Source organism: Nycticebus coucang, chromosome 9 (assembly GCF_027406575.1).
Source record: "Nycticebus coucang isolate mNycCou1 chromosome 9, mNycCou1.pri, whole genome shotgun sequence".
NCBI lineage: Eukaryota > Metazoa > Chordata > Mammalia > Primates > Lorisidae > Nycticebus > Nycticebus coucang.
Window position 1 is genome coordinate 110,946,907 of NC_069788.1, and position 18,151 is coordinate 110,965,057.

The window sequence follows — 18,151 nt, forward strand, 5'->3', positions numbered from 1 at the left end:
CAATTTAACAATTTATTTAGCCACTAAAGCTATTCTGCTTGTGCTCAGCTTGAATTTTAAAACCACCCAATCAATAAGCCACAAAAATATTCTGGAAGAATAGATTCTAACCTTTAAAATGTAGCAAAATCTCCTTTTAAGGATGATGAAAGGATTTAGATAACCTGAACTGAAAGTCTCATCAGACCCAGGTATTGGCACAGTAACTTTGTCTTAGAAATGTCTTAGAACTTTGTGCACATGTGCTGTGCTATGGCAGCCAAGAAATCTGCTCAGGTTTCTGAATGTCCCCTTCTTTCCTCTAATCACAAGATAGATTTGTTTTCTCTTAAATCCTGGATTTTCCCACATTGAAAATATAAGTAAGCTTCTGTCTCAGATACTTTGTTTCTAAACTCTATCTCCATGTTTTAATGGTAAATTCTCTAAATGACCTTTATTTTAATCCGGTCCAAAAACACAAATCTATACTGTAACAAACTTGTAGGCTCCCAAGCAAAAGACAGATTTAACCAATAATTCATACAGAGTCAACTTGACTATTGTTTCCCCAACTGGGAGTGGTGGCTCACAGCTGTAATCTTAGCACTTTGGGAGGCCATGGTGGGAGGATCACTTGAGGCCAAAAGTTAGAAACCAGCTTGTGCAAGAGCAAGACCTCACCCCCTGCAAAAAAATATAAAAACTAGCTAGGTATTGTGGTGGGCCTGTAATCCCAACTACCCAGGAAGCTGAGGCCGGTGGATCACTTAAGCCTAGGAGTTTGAGGTTGCAGTGAGTTATGATGCCACTGCACTCTAGCCCAGGCAACAGAGTGCGACCCTGTCCCAAAACAAAGACGAAAACAAACAAAAAATCATTTCTTGTGATGATAGGGTAAATTATTTTTCTTCTTTTAGTTGTCTATCTATACAATACTAGGATCCCAGTATTTCAAAGTCTGTAGCCTATTTAAGTGCCATACCTAAACTTTTAACTCATTGGAATTTATGGTTTAAGAAAAAAGTAGGGTTGCCAGGTTTAGTAAATAAAAATACAGGATGACAAATTAAATTTGGATTTCAGACAAATAATAAAGAATTTATTTTTAGTGTAACTATATCCCAAATACTACATGACACATACTACATACACTAAAAAGTATTATTTATCTGAAATTCAAATTTAACTGAATAGCCTGAATTTCATTTACTATCTATTACTTAGATCACTAAGTATCTATTATCTATACCAACTAAAGGACCATTTATTTCCTGCTACGCCTGAAACCAGAGATACTTTATGCCATAAGGTAGGTGAAGCAACATATCCTAAAAAGGATTCAGTCACCAAATTGTCACAGAATCTTGAAATGTCTTAAGTATAGAGTAGGAAGGCTATTTTTCAAATAATTTAGGTCTAAGATTTCTGGGTAATGGGCTTTTATGAATTCTACCAGATCTGAGTCTGAGAATAAAATGTATGCGCCCTATCAGATGGGAAGTGGAGAATGGGCTGCACATTGCACACAAAAGGTAATTGTCCCTAAAAGCTGCAGATGTGTCACATTTGTGTCATTAGGTGGCAGAGAGAAAAAAGGCCACGTATACATACATTCAGTGTTCTGACCTATGAATGTTTGAATGATTAATAGTTTTACATAGGAGAAAAAAAAAAAAGAAAGTCAAGTGGCACATTCAGGCAGGATAAAATGAAAAGTAGTACATTTCATTTGCCTTTCTCATTCTCTGTGACCCTGATGCAAACACAATAAGGACTTTTCCTTTAAAATTAAGCTTTTATACACAGCTATACACATATGTACAAGCAGTTCTGAGGGCCTGAGAAGTAACTCCAAATTTTGGAGCCTTGGAAGCTCTATAAATAAATGCTGAGTTTCAACCAGTGGTTAAATCTGAGATAACAGCATCTGGAGGCTTGGCCTTAGAAAGGGCGTGGAGTGGGGAGATGGATCAAAAATTAAGCCAAGAGTAAAAGCTTCACATTCTGAAAATAACAGTGGCAAAATCAAACACTCCTGGATTGAGGAAAATAAAATTCAGGGAGGGACATTATTATAAGGAAACCTCTAGAACTGTACTAATCCCAGTTTCCTCAAATTGGTACAACTGTCAGCAATCTCAGGGTCACCTATGATTGCATCAAAGTTTAACAGAGAATGATGACCCACAGGAGCAGCCTTGCTGTGCTTGAGGATTGTTCAACACTTGAAATGAGCTTCGGATCAGTTCTTGGCTGAAGTCCACCTGGGCTCCTTTCACGAAGGCCAAGCTATCAGAGTCAACCACCACTCTTGCCCCACCCTGTTCAAACACCCTGAAAAGACAAGAGGCAGGCATTAATGAATACCACAAACACCAAAACACTCAACACATTGAACCCAGAATTGTATATCCTCTGTTTTCTGAAGTGCAGAGGGAGCATTCCTTGTTACTTCTAAGAGGGATGATTTTCTTTCAGGCAAAAAGATTCAATGGAATGAATACTGGGGAAGTTTAAGGACTTAGGCCTGGAATCTAGTCCAGCCTGACTCTATTGACTACTCTATAAACCTAGCCAGGCCAATTTTCCTCTTATAACAATTGTTTTGAATCAAGACAACAAATCTTTATGGCATCCTCACTGAATAAGAAGGATGGCATTAACCATCCCTAGAAAATCCTTTAAAATTTGCAACAAAAATGCACCTGAAACTGGAGACACTTTTATCCCTACCTTACATGCTCTGAGGACCCACCCCTTCCTCCTTGCCTGTCGTCAGGGTTGATAACTGTATCCAGTGAAAATTTGTATTGGAATCCGGAGCATCCACCTCCCTCCACCTGCAGCCTGAGGAATTCTGACCCTTCGGTGATTTCCAGAAGCCTCTGAAATGCAGGAAGGGGGATCAAGATTGCCTGACAATGGGAGTTAAAAGGGTGGGTGAAGGGAAGATCACCTGGATACTGCCGCTTTGCCTCTGGCCTCCTACCTGCACGCAGCTGTCCGTGAGGCGGATCTGCCCTTCACCCGCCTCAGAGCTGGAGGATGATACTTCCCGACGCGCCTGAAGTCCCAAGGAGACTGCGAGGAGCCTGCTGCGCAAGATAGAAGGATGAGCCCGGGAGCAGAGGGGGACTTAGCGACCCTCACCTGCAGAGTCTCACTCCAAACAGGCAACCCTTATCTGGACGGCCTCACACCAAACCCTCACCTCCCCCGCGGGCCTTAGTCTCCCGTTTGTCCTGGAGGCGCAGAACCTAACACCATTTCCATATGCCCGGCTAGCCTAGGTACCTGCCCCTTGGCCAGAGGGTGACCGCTCTGAGCGCTGCAGCCCTTAAGGACAACCCCCGAGCCGCCGCCATCTTCCACCGCAAGCTCCACCCCTCGTGTCGCTCATGTCTCCAACTCCCCAGTCTGGGCCATGGAAGGCGGGGAAACCGGGAAGGGGGCGGGATCGCGATGAGACCACGCCTCCTAACATGTCTATTGGGTAGTACGGAGGAGGAAGAGTCTTGATTGGCTGGAAATGGTCCTTATTGAGGAAGCGCGGACCACCAGTAGAGCCGAGGAGGAGCGCTAAGGGGAGGCGGGGCGGGACCGGAGCTGGGTCATCCGCAGCTGGGCCTCAGAGCTGACAGGATGGGCGGGGTTAGCGGGTTTCTGAGGCGGACAGAGCGGGCGCTAGTTCCTGCGAGCCGTGGGCGGGGCGCGGGCGGGCCTCAGCCTAGGTTGCTGATGACCGATCGCCTGACTGGGCTCCACCCCGGACCCGCCCCCATAGGTTTAATCTTGTGACCGCGGACGGTCGAGTCGTCTTTCCTCGAGCTTGGAACCTCGTTATCCGCCATGCGTTTCCTGGACGCCGCATTCGTGCTCCTGGCGCTCAGCACCGCCGCCCAGGCCGAGCCCGTGCAGTTCAAGGACTGCGGTGAGCCCCGGGCCAGTCCGAGGTTCCGGCCCCTCTGAGGAAGCCCCCACTGGAGTCGTGCTGAGACCGCTCCAGCCTGGGTTGGGCGGGTCCCTTGGGTGGTCAGGCTCAGCCTAGGACTGAGTGGAGCGGGTTGAGTTGCGGGAGTAGATGCCTGCCTCAGTGAAAGTCGACTGCACACAACTTTGTCTCTTTTCTTGGAACTTCGCGTTTTGGGATCCCTGACTTTCTGGAGGTGGGGTCTTTAGCTGAAGTTTTGTAAAGTTTGTAGGGTAGATAACAGAAGGTCTGCATAGAGCACCGAGGTGGAGGGCAGGGGTACAGACCTCTCTTTATTTGTTGTCTTCTATCTTGGGTCCCCCCGCCTTTGCTTTTCTTTTTTATTTCCTTTTTGCTGACAAGTCAAAAGTCAATTTCCCTTGTCCTAATTTATTCTTTTACAAATAGAGCTTCCTTTGGGCCGTGCAATCTTGTGATTCTTAATCACTTTTTCCTCCCATAGAACTTCCCTCTCGCCGCTGTGCTTGGAAAACACAACAGGGGGTAGAAATTCTGAGTGCCTTCATTCAGTCAAGTAAATAGAATTAATGTTGGAGCAGAACCAATTCTGTTGGAAGGCTGAGGTGGAGGGAAAGGTTCAGTGATCAATGAATGAGACAAGAAACTGATTTTGTAAAATCTGTGAGTTACAAAGGAAGCATGGAGATTGTGTAGTTAAACATTGAATTCCAGGGATGTTTCATAGCCTACCCGAGGTCACACAGCAGAATAGAGAACCAAAGTAAGTTTGCTTCTTTCTTTCCAGTGCCCAGGTAATAGTAACTGTTCAACAAATGTTTATTTTGAGACAGTTTTGCTCTGTCTTCTGGGTAGAGTGCCATGGTCTCAGCCTAGCTCTCAGCAACCTTGAACTCCTGAGCTTCCTGCCTCAGCCTTCTAAGTAGCTGGGACTACAGGCATGTACCATCATGCCCAGCTAATTTTTCTGTTTTTGGAAGAGACAGTATCTGGCTTTGCTCAACTTGGTCTCGAACTCCTACCTCAAGTGATCTTCCTCCCTCAGCCTTCCGCAGTGCTAGGATTATAGGCATGAGCCACTTCACCTGGCCTCAACAAATATTTGTTGAAAAAGTAAATGAGGAAATATAGACTTTTTTTTTTTAATAAACCAATTCTTTTTTTTTTTTTTTTTGCAGTTTTTGGCCAGGGCCGGGTTTGAACCCACCACCTCTGGTATATGGGGCCGGTGCCCTACTCCTTTGAGCCACATGCACTGGCCAGAAATATATACTCTTTCCACCTGGTCAGCAAAATTCGTGTTGAGGCAAAAGCAAAGTTGAGGATTAGGGAACAGGATTAATTAAGGAATCGACTGCTGGCCTGTTAACACTTGACAAATGCTATTCAATGCTCCCATTGAATAAGAGACTGTCACCTGGAAGACGCTGTCATTGCTTCAAATCACTCCCTTTCCCTCCATTAAACTTCATTATTATTATTATTATTTTGAGACAGAGTCTCACTACATGGTGTCACAGCACACAGCAACCTCAAACTCTTTTGGGCTTAAGCAATTCTCTTGCCTCAGCCTCCCAAGTAGCTGGGACTACAGGTGCCCGACTATTTTTTTGTTGTTGTCATTGTTGTTTAGCAGGCCCAGGCCAGGTTTGAATCCACCAGCCCCTGTGTATATGACCAGTGCCCTAACCAATGAGCTATGGGTGCCAAGCCCCTCCATTAAACTTGTGACCAACATTTGGATGAAGGCTGGGTGTGGTGGCTCGCAACTATAATCCTAGCACTCTGGAAGGTGGAGATGGAGGATTGCTTGAGCTCAGGAGTTTGAGACCAGCCTGAGCAAGAGCCAGACCCCATCTCTAAAAAACAGCCAGGCATTGTGATAGGTGCCTGTAGTCCCAGCTACTTGAGAGGCTGAGGCAAGAGGATTGCTTTAGCCCAGGAGTTTGAGGTTGCTGTGAGCTATGATGCCACAGCACTCTACCCAGGGTGACAAAGTAAGCCTCTGTCTCAAAAAAAAAGAAAAACAACATTTGGATGAAGACCCTGTATTAATTTTATCAATATTAACTCCTTTAAGTCCTCACAATCTGTTTTGTTTTTTTTTTTTTTTTGAGACAGAATCTCACTATTTCACCCTCAGTAGAGTGCTGTGGTGTCACAGCTCACAGCAACCTCCAACTCTTGGGCTTAAGTAATTCTCTTGCCTCAGCCTCCCAAGTAGCTGGAACTATAGGTATCCGCCACAATGCCTTACTATTTTCTTGTTGCAGTAGTTTAGCTGGCCTAGGCTGGGTTTGAACCCACCACCTTTGGTTTATGTGGCTGGCACTGTGCTGCTCACAATCTGTTTTTCAGACAAGGAAACTGGGGCACATAGAGTAACTTGCCCAAACCTCACAGCTAGTAAGTTATAGAAAACTAATGAGCCTCTGTGCACAACTTTGGGTTTCAATGATAACATTTTTTTAAAAGAAGCAGAAGAAGGGAAATAAATCCAGAAATTACTCATTTGAAAAAAAAAAAATACCAGGAATACACTTATGGGAAGACCTTCTTAAAGGGAAGGAACATTTCAATTACAGATTTTCAATTTACTTTAGAATTGGGAAATAGAAAGTTAAAACTTCAGCAGCGCCTAGATCAAAAGATTTTGTGTTCTCCTCTACACTCACCTTCCGTGGGGGGGGGGGATTTCACCAAGTGAGAAGTGGGGCCAGGCAAATTAGTTTAGTAATGTTTGCAGATTAGAGCTGAGGAGTTAGTTCTGTTGACATCGGAAGTCTAAGAACCTCTTAGAAAAATATTGTCAGTAAAATATTGCATGAAAGAGCTACAAGTACTACTCTTTACTTATTTCCTACTAGATTATGTGGTCGAGCCTTGACAGAAACAGGTAGAAGTTAGACATGGAAAGCCTTAACATAAGCACTGATTTTCAATAGATTATTGATTGAAGTTCATGATTTGGGGTTTTTTCTCCCCAGAAGATGGGATGGAGTGAAGAGAGTACTCCACAAACTGTTTTGGGTGTTTAGAGTGTGTACAGTCTGAGAACTCTGCTATGATGGGGAAGCAAGGGGGAAAAAGGACTATAAGGTATTATGTATAGACCTAGCTGGAGCAGCATTGATCTCAAGGTGAGGACAGGTTGTTTAAAGAGACTGTCTTACCCAAGAGTAGACATAGGCAGAGAAAACAAAGTGCTTCCACTTGGGCTTCTCAGTGCATATCATACTTTATTTATGTTTGTTTTTATTTTTCTATTTATTTATTTATTTTTGAGACAGAGCCTCAAGCTGTCGCCCTGGGTAGAGTGCTGTGGCATCACAGCTCACAGCAACCTCTAACTCCTGTATTTAAGCGATTCTTTTGCCTCAGCCTCCCAAGTTAATGGGACTACAGGCGCCTACCACAACGCCCAGCCATTTTTTGGTTATAGTTGTCATTGCTGTTTGGCAGGCCCAGGCTGGATTCGAACCCACCAGCTCTGGTGTATGTGGCTGGCACCTTAGCCGCTTGAGCTACAGGCGCCAAGCCTGTTTTTATTTTTAGAGGTAGAATCTCACTCTGTCACCCATACTGGAATACAATGGTACTGTCACAGCTCACTGCAACCCCAAATTCCTGGGCACAAGGAATTCTCCTGCTTCAGCCTCCTTAGTAGTTAGGACTACAAGCGTATTCCACCACATTCGGCTAATTTTTTTTTTTTTTTTAAGAGATGGGGTCTTGGGCAGTGCCTGTGGCTCAAAGGAGTAGGGCGCTGGCCCCATATGCTGGAGGTGGTGGGTTCAAACCCAGCCCCCGCCAAAAACAGCAAAAAAAAAAAAGAGAGAGAGAGATGGGGTCTTGCTGTGTTCCCCAGGCTGGTCTTGAACTCCTGAGTTCAAGCAGTCCTTCCACTTTGGCCTCCCAGAGTGCTGGGATTATAGGTGTGAGCCTCCACACCGGCATCTATCATACTTTTATAGTACTGAGCTAATCTGGGGACCACATAGCAAAGAATGTACTCTCAACCTGTATTTTGCCTGCTATCTTCACACATTTCTACTTTTAGACAGAGAGAGTCATTCAATTGGCTGGAAACATAATTTCTATCACAGAATATATCTGAGGTGAGAGGCCCAGCCTTTGTGTCAAAGGGGAACTTGCTAACCTACCCAGAAGCAGCTAGTTACCCTAAATTCATGGACTACATCTGGATATGATGATATTAATAGTAAACACTTACTTATTCAATACTATGTTCTAAACACTTATCTAAGAGCTTTATGTATTAGCTCACCTACCCTATTGTTACCTCAGAGAGGTTAAGTAACCTGCTTAAGTATACACAGTAAGTAGCAGAGGGAGTGAGAATTCAAACCCAGGCGTCAGGCTCCAAAGTCTGCCTCTCGGCACTGATGGCTACAGGCAGAACTTCACCTCACTGTTACAGGCATGGTTACCAGGCATTTCACTTGCATTCTCTCCCATTCAGCTGTCCAGTTTCAGGAGTCTGGATGAGGAAATGAGATTTTTAAAGACTTGTGTTTAAACAGCCTCTTTGGTTCAAGCATTTGTTGTATACAAATAGCACTTTTGTCCTTGGTTAGACTGGGATTGAAAAAGAGGGGAAAAAATAAAGACACATTCTGCCTCAGAGACGCTTATTTTAGAGTACACAGGTTTCCACAGTGGAGTATAATCTGTATATTGTGATGTGTGCTTCCAGTTCTCATTGGTAGGGGTGTACAAGAGACTAGACCAGTGTTTTTCAGCCTTTTTTATCTCATGGCACACTTGAACCTATAGTTAAACTTCTGCCACATACTTAAATTATATTGCTCAAAAAAAAAAAAAAGCAAAAGACTTTGCCTAACAATTGCAATCAATGTAACCTGGCTTATTGTACCCTCAATGAATCCCCAACAATAAAAAAAAAAAAAAAAAAAGAGTAGGCCAGGTTGGGGGACTCAGCATGTAATTCTAGGACTCTGGGAGGCCTAGGTGGTAGATTGCTTGAGACCAGCCTGCTGAGCAAGAGCCAGACCCTGTCTTTAAAAATAGGCAGGCACGGGGCAGCGCCTGTGGCTCAATGGAGTAGGGCACCGGCCCCATATGCTGGAGGTGGCAGGTTCAAGCCCAGCCCCGGCCAAAAACTACAAAAAAAAAAAAATAGGCAGGCATTGTGGCAAATGCCTACAAGCGAATCGCTTGAGCCCAAGAGTTTGAGTTTGCTGTAAGCTATGACACCAAGGATGACAAAGTGAGACTGTCTCAAAAAAAAAAGACTAAAAAAAAGAATATCCTTACTGTGCTTTGAACTTCTTTCGAAAATAATTTAATTAATAATCTTAAAAATGGGGCGGCGCCTGTGGCTCAAGGAGTAGGGTGCTGGTCCCATATGCCGGAGGTGGCGGGTTCAAACCCAGCCCCAGCCAAAAATCACAAAAAAAAAAAATTAAATTAAATTAAAAAAAAGAAATGTAAAAAAAAAATAATAATAATCTTAAAAATGTTTGTGGCACACCTAAGACCCTGTCATAGCACACCAGTTGAAAATCACTGTACTAGAGCAAGATGAAAAGATGGTGGGGGAGAGTTTGGGGACAGTTTGAGAGCCGCCAGTCTCAAGATTGGAAGTGGGAACAGTAGCACTATGACTTAAGTCATGCTTGTGCCACCTATGTGTTGCTGTTAAAAATCTTTTGTTGGGATGGGAGGTGGCATGGGGGCTGCCTTTCCCTGATTAGCCCTACCGGGATATAGAACAGGAGAGCTGGCTCTAGATACTTCACAATTTGCTCAGTTCCTCTTCACCTATTGAATACTAGATGTGGGCAGTTTTTAGCTCAGAGTATTAGTTCAGACTGCAGGGGTCCTCAAACTTTTTAAACAGGGGGCCAGTTCACTGTCCCTCAGACCTTTGGAGGGCCGGACTATAGTTAAAAAAAAACTATGAACAAATTCCTATGCACACTGCACATATCTTATTTTGAAGTAAAAAAACAAAAAAGTAACAAATACAATCACACCGCCTCATGTGGCCTGCAGGCCATAGTTTGAGGACCCCTGGTTCAGAGATTAGTGGAGGATGTCTAGTCTTATTCCTCAGCACTTTCTCTATTAGAGGACTCCTTAGCTACACCTACTTTGTGAGTCCCAAGTTAATTTTGAATCTGCTTAGAAACAACACGGGCAAGTCAGCTTAATCCCGTATCTGATTCTTCCTAGTACTTTCCTACATCTCACCTTTATTTTTTAAATATATGCAGTATATTTGGAAGCATATTATTAGTAGTAGCTATGTAGCCAAGTTAAGTATTTCAGAGGAAAGGAAACTGAAACTTAGGTAGCAGTATTCTTCTTTAACACAACTATACTTCTGCCATGTTGGCCATGTGAATTGGCCCTTTATTGAGTTAAGTTTAATTTGGAGCTTTTATTTGAGCTACAAAGATCTTGACCCCTGTCTGCCCTTTTAGCCCCTTGATTCTTGGAAAAATCAACATCCTAATGACTTAGGTAAGATTTGAGGTACTGCCTGTTATTTTTTGAGCCAAAATATTTCATGACTCATAAGTGGGCCTCTTAGACTTCTTCCCTCAAAAGAACATGACTAAATAACTAAAGAAAACACCAAAGTACAGTGGAGATGATCTAGTTCCCAGTTGAAAGGGTCATTCCCAGTTCAGAGATGTAGGTAGGTCCTCTGTTTAACTCATTCCTCTGTTAACAATTAAACTGGTAGTTCCTCTTAAATTCCATACTCTACTTAATCAGAAGTGAGTGGGCTTCTGGAATCAGCCTAATATTAAAAGCCAAGACTTGATATTCTGACGCTCATCATTGTTTTACCCTTATCTTTAAGAGTATCTGTTTAATTCTCTGAGAATCCAGTAATGAAGAGAGATCCCAAGAAGACAAAACACTGGGCAAAGGATTTACTGGAGTTTGCAGAAAGGGTATAAAATCCAAACAGAAGATACTTTATCACTGAAAATTATAAAGGATATGGGAGTTGAACCCCTACAATAGAGAAGGGTAATGAGGGGAGAGAGGTGATGCTAAATCAAGGGACCTACAAAAGCTTTCTTGGTTGAGTTGCAAAGTCCTCAAATGGTTTTCAGTCAGGAATTTCCTTGTAGCCTTCTTCTATTTGTCACTAAGCCTACATATTTAAAGGACTTCCAACTCAAGCTGACCCATTGAGTCATCTCCTTCTGGGTAATGTGAGTTTGGACGAGTCACAGTAATCTTTCTGCAATTCTATTTTCTAATCCCTAAAACAAAGATGATACAACCCATTGTTGTGAGATATTTTCTTCAGATGCCTTGGCTTTCCCTAGTCCTTTCTGCCCCCAGATGCAATTTCCATAGGGCATAAAAACAAATAACTCAGGAGCTAAAACCTCCTGGAGCCAAGAACTCCAAACTTCTGTCTGTTCCAAGATCTGCAAACTTTCTAACAAATAATAGTGAGACAAAAGAGTACCAGGGAAGTTGAGGCAGCCAGAGTTAAAGGAGCATGCTGCCCTGAGCAGCCCACAAAGCGGGAGGCAGGAGTGCATGTGCTTGGAACCACATCCAGGCACTCCATAGAGAGTCAGAAATTGGACCAGGTCTTTGTAGAAGTCCTGTGACATATGGTAGATTAAGTTTTAACTTAATATTTAGGCACTTAGTGCCAGAAGTTAGGACATGAAGGAACAGAAATTAGGACACAAAGGAACAAAAGGAACATAAGTTCCACTTCCTTACACACAAAGAAGATAGATAAGGTTAGACAACATATGTAATCCCCTTAACATTTAATTTTCTTGGGCAATCTGCTTGGGCACCCTTCTGTGCATGCTGTGCTGGAGGCTTTGCTGCATTCCCCTTTTCTTTTCCTTCCTTCTTTTTTGTTTTTAAGACAGTCTCACGCCGTCACTCTAGGTTGAGTGCTGTAGGTCATAATTCACAGCAAACTCTTGGGCTCAAGCGATCCTCTTGCTCAGCCTCCTGAGAAGCTGGAGCTCTCGGCACCACCACACCCAGCTAGTTTTTTCTATTTTTTGTAGAGATGGGGTCTCACTCTTGTTCAGGCTAGACTTGAACTCCTGAGCTCAAGCAATCCACCTGCTTCAACCTTCCAGAGTGCTAGGATTACAGGTGTAAGCCACCATTCCTGGCCTACCCCTCTCTTTCAATAAACAAATTTCTCTACTTGCCTTTGAACTTGCTCTTAATAAACTTTTGTTTCCCTTGCCATTTCCCTTGGTCCATGACTTCATTCCTTGACTTCATGAGACAAGAACCTGGTTCAACAATTGTAAGAATACCAGACTTCCTATATCAATATTTGCACTCATAGAGCTTTGGGTGGAAAGATGATGGAACTCATTCTAATCTTCCTTCTTGGAATTTCAGGCCCCAGATTTGCCTTCCAGATATTTTTGCACATTGCGTTTTTCCAGTAGTGGACATTTCTTACCAAATTTACATACTTATTTCTGTACTAGAACATGAAGGAAGAAACAGGAATATTTTAATCCAAAGCAAAGTTGGGCTCGGTGCCTGTAGCTCAAGCAGCTAGGGCGCCAGCCACACACACTGGGGGTGGTGGGTTCAAATTTAGCCCAGGCCCACCAAACAACAATGACAACTACAACCAAAAAATAGTGGGGCGGGGCGGCACCTGTGGCTCAACGGAGTAGGGTGCCAGCCCCATATGCTGGAGGGGGCGGGTTCAAACCCAGCCCCAGCCAAAAACTGCAAAACAAACAAAAAAAATAGCCGGGCATTGTGGCGTGCGCTTGTAGTCCCAGCTACTTAGGAGGTTGAGGCAAGAGAATTGCTTAAGCCCAAGAGTTTGAGGTTGCTGTGAGCTGTGATGCCATGGCACTCGACCCAGGGTGACATAGTAAGACTCTGTCTCAAAAAAAAGGAAAAAATAAATAAATTTTGAAGCAAATATTTTTGAAGTTTAAATTTAAACTGGGGGGTGGCGCCTGTGGCTCAAGGAGTAGGGCACTGGTCCCATATGCCGGAGGTGGTGGGTTCAAACCCAGCCCCGGCCAAAAACCACACACACACAAAAAAAATTTAAACTGTGGGCTTAGCGCTTGTGCCCAGTGATTAGGGTGCTGGCCACATACACTGAATCTAGTGGGTTCAAGCTGTCCCAGGCCTGCTAAACAACAACTAAAACAAAAGATAGCCAATGTTATGAGGGACACCTGTAGTCCCAGCTACTCTGGAGGCTGAGGCAAGAGAATCGCTTAAGCCCAAGAGTTTAAGGTTGCTGTGAGCTGTGACATCACAGCACTCTACCAAGGGCCACAAAGTGAGACTCTGTCTCAAAAAAATAAACCATGACCTCTTGTCAATAAGAATGCAAGGCAAGAATCTAGGAACATTTGGAGTTTCTTTGGTTGTAGTGTAATCTCTTAAATATGATGTTTTGTGGATATGATCTCTGGGTATTATTTAGTTAGACAAATATTAACTTTCTCTTGGTCAAGAAAGAGATTTGCAGGCTATGATTTCAGCAGTAAGATGAATCAAGATTCTGACTTTTGAGTAGACCTTGTCTTAAAGATTCTATCCCTAGTAAAGGGGTCAGAGGAGATCAAACTCACCCTAATTGGGAGAGTACAGCATCTTTCCATAGGTGGTGGGCAGCTTGGGTTTATTTTTCATTCTAATCCAATTCATTTTTCTTTTTTTGTAGGTTCTGTAGTTGGAGTTATAAAGGAAGTGAACGTGAGCCCATGCCCCACCCTGCCCTGCCAGCTAAACAAAGGACAGTCTTACAGTGTCAATGTCACCTTCACCAGCAGTGAGTAAAAGTAGCTCTTACCCTCAGATTCATGCTGAAGCATAATACACATCTCAGGTATAGGAATGAGCGTGGGAATGTGTTGGAATTCTGTGACCTCCCCTCCTACTTGTGAATATTAGGATTCACTATGCCCTCAGCCACGCTTCTCATACTGACTTCTCATGCCTGTTTCCCAGAGTCCAGTCCATGGCTCCCCTTTAAGCAAACAGGGAGATTTCTGTGCCACATGTTAAAGAAAACAGTTTGGCTTTTCTCTATCCTGTCGTAGGCTACATTGCACAGCACACCTTTATAGGAATGTCAGCTCTGTTTAGCTCCAGACTGCTGGGCATCAGCATAGACGCCAATTCTATAAACATTGGAACTCCTCCAAAATGTTATTTTAAGCTGTATGCCTTCCAGCTATTACGTTTACACCCTGCCTGAAAATAAAGGTGCAGTTAATACTTAACCATCTCTGTTAGGTTTAAGGAGCCCACTGGGGACCCAAGAAACAGTCAAGAAATCTGAACTTTCTTCTCCTGTAATATTCAATAAATATTATTGGAACTTGGTATTTTCTTATACCACATTTTCAAGCACCTTCAGATTCCCAAGAATCTAGACAAATGGGAAATCTTTATTTCTGGGCAGGGGATCTGCCTTGAATCCTTTCCTCATTTTCTGTCCTATGGAACTAGATGAGACAGTCAAATAAGAAACCTCAAAGTTCCTGTCATCTCTTGTTCAAAAGCCTAAAGACAGCTCTAACTGTTCACTCCTATTTTCTCTCCTGGACTATACCCTACTTGGCCGCTCTTATTGCCCACCCCCCAAAAAATCGTCTTCTAAACAAAAGTCATTCTCAGCCCAGACAGAAAGAAACATATAGACCCAATTCTCTGAATCTCCAAAATACTGTAATAGCTTATAGTTCTGGTGGCCCTAATTTTATACTACTTTTAGTCTTCCTGCCCATCTTCTGATATGGAAGGTAGAAGTTATCAAGAAATGGCACCTCTGTCTAATCTTACCAAGTTTCTATAGGGTACCTTTTTACAGACCATGGCATTTAAGACACACAGTGTACTTTGACAGAAGCTGATATACATAGTAAATAGAAAGTTTACTGCCAAAAGTCATTTGCATTGTTGGATAAGGTTAATTATCCATGTAGCTTTGATTCCCCTGAGAAATTATGAAGAGCAAGGTGAAGAGCAAAAAAAAACAACTCCCGTTGATGCTTCTTTTTGCATGATTCAGTAATTTTTCAAGTTTGGAGTGAATATTTGCATTGTGCTAGGCCATGAGCACAGCTACAAAGATAAATAGACTAAAAATTGAGAAGTACATGCATTATGATTTGCTATCATAGCAATGCTGTTGCTTGAGATTATATCCGAAATTCTGATTTAGCGTTTGAAAATAGGCTTTTTTTTTTTTTTCTACCATTTGATTCTGTTTTTTCTCCTAGATACTCCATCTAAAAGTAGCAAAGCCTTTGTGCATGGCATCATACTGGGTGCCTCAGTTCCCTTTCCCATTCCTGAGCCTGATGGTTGTAAGAGTGGAATCACCTGCCCCATCCAAAAAGACAAGACCTATAGCTACCTGAATAAACTTCCAGTGAAGAGTGAATACCCCTGTGTAAGTGACACTGTTGTTGAAGACACTGGAGACCTTGGAACTGGATTAGAAATCTGAGGGCAGCAGGAGATGGGGGATGGGGGTTGGCAGTCAGGAATTCTGTCTCCATTCCTTTGTTCTTTCACTATGACCTGATGGTTAGCCTGGGCCTAAAGATGCCATTTTTACATATAAGATTTTGCTTGATTTTCGTGACCACCCTATGTAGACGTGATATTATTTCTATTTAACAGGTAGAAAAATTTGAGACTCTGATGTTATATAATAAGGACAAAGACCACTCCACTAAGAAATATTACAGCCTAAGTTTAGAGCTGGGTCTTATAACTCCAAAGGCTGTGCAAGGTGCGGTGGCTCACGCCTATAATCCTAGCACTCTGGGAGGCCGAGGCAGGTAGATTGCTTGAGCTCAGGAGTTTGAGACCAGCATGAGCAAGAGTGAGACCCCTGGCTCTACTGAAAGTAGAAAAACTAGCAGAGCATTGTGGTGGGCGCCTATAGTCCCAGCTACTCAGAGGCTGAGGTAAGAGGATCACTTGAGCCCAGGAGTTTGAGGTTGCTGTGAGCTATGATCCCACTGGCACTCCACCCAAGGCAACAGAGACTCTCTCTCAAAAAAAAAAAAATTGGGGGGCCGAATACCAAATAGTTTGAGATCCAGGTGTTTTAGCATTGTTATCAGAAAATCCTGGTTTTTCCATTAATCTAACAAGAGAGCAGTAGTTTGTTGGTTCCATGGCAGAGAAGTAGCTCTTTTGACTCTCCTTTCTCTGATCACAGCCCCCAGCTTTACCTCCCTATTTTTTTGCCAAGCACTTATGAGGTAAATCCTGCTGAAATGGGCCTGTGTTAAAGATATGAATTTTGATAAGAATGGATAGATATATCTTGGTTCACGCTTTCAAGTTTAAGATCATAGACTATGCCCACATCCTTCATGGTAGTATGATTTAAGAAGAAAAATATGAAAAAAAAGAAGAAGAAAAATATGAGGAATTAGGCAGTTTGTTACAATTTCCATCTCTGATACATAGTTAGACCAATAATGGATTGCGGTCAGGTCCTATTTTCATTTTTCCCAATTCTTTTTCTCTTTTTCCAGATAAAACTGACAGTGCAGTGGGAACTTCACGATGACAAAGACCAATCTCTCTTCTGTTGGAAAATCCCAATACAGATCAAAGATTAGAGCTATTTGGTGCCAATATGTCTGTCTGGGAGTAAGAGGGCATGGGTGGAAGGATGGAGGAAGTGAAGGAGAAATCATACCTGAAACTAAATCAGTGCTGTAAAATGAAAGGAATTTCAAGACTGCTGTTTTATGCCTCTCAGCTTCTAAAAGCATACAAGACCCTATTTCCTGAGAGCTCAGAACTGTTGTCTTTGTAGTATCCTTTGTGAAAAGGTTGAAAGAAAAAGAGAGAGTGGGGCTGTAGGTTTAATTGTCTTCATTGTTTTTTGCTGTTGGAATAAGGGAGGCACAACCAGACAAGGAGGTTGAAGGAAGTTGCTTAGTGATATCAGGTAACTTCCCCTAGGGTTACGGCCCTCACAGAGGATGGGTTCCACTCCCATCTAGCTGGGACACTCATTACCTCTGCGGGTTATTCAATCTCTAAGTGCCTCATTGAATCTTGTGACCCTTGATAACATCTCCGGCTCTGTTGCTTCAACAACCGGGATGCTCTCCGTGGTGTCCAGTGACCATGTCTCATGTCTCTTTTTCTGTCTTTGTGGTTTCCATCAAATTGCAGTGCTGGGTTAGCAGATGTTTGTTTTGGTTTTGGTTTTTGGTGTTTTTTTTTTTTTAACAACATTCACTTGCAGCCTCTTTATTTACCTGGAGATGTACCTTTGAATAAATAAAAGCTCATCAGTCTTGTCTTCTGCATTGGGCTCTGGTCGCCTGCTTCTTTCAAAGTACATCCTCCTGGAACTATGGAAGGCAGGCCCCTGGGTCTGGGTCTGTGGTCCCAGAGTGCACCGAAGACATGACTCTTTTTCAGAAACTCTTTTTCCTCCTTTTTTCCCAGGTAAACCTTAACTATTTTATATTAAATGACCTTGTTTTGCTTTATTTTACACAATTATATACCACCAATCATGTGAAAGAAGCAGGAATAGCAAGCCTCACCTCGTTGAATAATAGCAACACCTGAAAAGTTGAGGGAACTGTATTTGAGGGGGCAGGTATGGGAGTAGGGTGTACAGGTTGGGATGGGGCACATTGATCTTTTGGGAGCCCTGTGCCATGTTGAGGAAAAGAAATATGAAGGTGTACATAGTGGCTAAATTAATTAAATCTTGGAGTTTCCTACTCTGAAAGTACAAGTATAATCATGGGCATACATTTTACTGTCTGTTCTGAATCAATATACTATCAATCAGCATTTAGGGAATACAACGTGGACCTTGGAAGGTCAGCTGTTGTTAGGTTGGGGCAAAAGGAAGGAACTCTTTTCTTAGTTGAATTTGTACAAAGTGCTTATGAGCAAATAATTCATTTGGTCCTGTTCTTTTCATCCCAGTCATTTTCACTAGATCCTTGGATTTCTTTGGCCTGTGAGTTTCCCAAGAAAACCACCAGGGGACAGCAATGGATTAGGAATAAAGTTATCAACAGCCGAGCTTTACTAGTGATGCCAGGAGCTGTTCAACCACTGTACTTCCCAGTGAAGATATTTTGTGTATCCTATCACACTGAGTCTAGATGGATAGCCCTCCCTGTATCAGAATTGTGTGAATACCAAAGGTGGTCTCTGGCTTCAGGCTGCCTGTGGTTG

General features: G+C 42.9%; 2 protein-coding genes and 1 non-coding gene across 8 annotated transcripts; 2 read left to right on the forward strand and 1 right to left on the reverse strand.

Annotated features, from left to right (window-relative positions):
- The first annotated feature begins 1,517 nt into the window (after positions 1-1,517).
- On the forward strand, positions 1,518-1,642 carry LOC128595229 (small nucleolar RNA SNORA17). The gene has a single exon (XR_008382876.1). It is a non-coding gene; the product is annotated as a small nucleolar RNA SNORA17 (small nucleolar RNA).
- Positions 1,643-1,762: 120 nt separating this feature from the next.
- On the reverse strand, positions 1,763-3,376 carry ISCA2 (iron-sulfur cluster assembly 2). Of its 6 annotated transcripts, none has more exons than XM_053601422.1 (4): positions 3,277-3,376; positions 2,972-3,074; positions 2,752-2,867; positions 1,763-2,316 (listed from the first exon to the last, which is right to left on the reverse strand). In XM_053601422.1, exons 1-4 carry the CDS (start codon positions 3,345-3,347, stop codon positions 2,142-2,144), a joined length of 465 nt encoding a protein of 154 aa, XP_053457397.1. In that variant the 5' UTR covers positions 3,348-3,376; the 3' UTR covers positions 1,763-2,141. The 6 variants fall into 6 exon arrangements, with proteins under 6 accessions (XP_053457397.1, XP_053457395.1, XP_053457394.1 ...); XM_053601420.1 differs by having other exon boundaries at positions 2,752-2,897; XM_053601419.1 differs by having other exon boundaries at positions 2,752-2,897; positions 2,972-3,077; positions 3,277-3,371.
- A 306-nt stretch (positions 3,377-3,682) lies between these two features.
- NPC2 (NPC intracellular cholesterol transporter 2) lies at positions 3,683-17,369 on the forward strand. Its single transcript, XM_053601426.1, has 4 exons — positions 3,683-3,913; positions 13,632-13,739; positions 15,196-15,368; positions 16,471-17,369. Exons 1-4 carry the CDS (start codon positions 3,832-3,834, stop codon positions 16,555-16,557), a joined length of 450 nt encoding a protein of 149 aa, XP_053457401.1. The 5' UTR covers positions 3,683-3,831; the 3' UTR covers positions 16,558-17,369.
- Positions 17,370-18,151: the final 782 nt, after the last annotated feature.

What these genes read in the sequence shown, in the direction of transcription:
- NPC2 (XM_053601426.1), top strand. Translation starts at nt 3,832, where the DNA reads ATGCGTTTCCTGGACGCCGCATTCGTGCTCCTGGCGCTCAGCACCGCC. An exon ending in CGTGCAGTTCAAGGACTGCG is followed by an intron (nt 3,914 to 13,631) that starts GTGAGCCCCGGG and finishes CTTTTTTTGTAG; the next exon opens with GTTCTGTAGTTGGAGTTATA. An exon ending in TGAAGAGTGAATACCCCTGT is followed by an intron (nt 15,369 to 16,470) that starts GTAAGTGACACT and finishes CTCTTTTTCCAG; the next exon opens with ATAAAACTGACAGTGCAGTG.
- ISCA2 (XM_053601419.1), bottom strand. Translation starts at nt 3,347, where the DNA reads ATGGCGGCGGCTCGGGGGTTGTCCTTAAGGGCTGCAGCGCTCAGAGCG. An exon ending in TCACGGACAGCTGCGTGCAG is followed by an intron (nt 2,898 to 2,971) that starts GTAGGAGGCCAG and finishes TCCCATTGTCAG; the next exon opens with GCAATCTTGATCCCCCTTCC. An exon ending in GTTATCAACCCTGACGACAG is followed by an intron (nt 2,317 to 2,751) that starts GCAAGGAGGAAG and finishes TTGTCTTTTCAG; the next exon opens with GGTGTTTGAACAGGGTGGGG.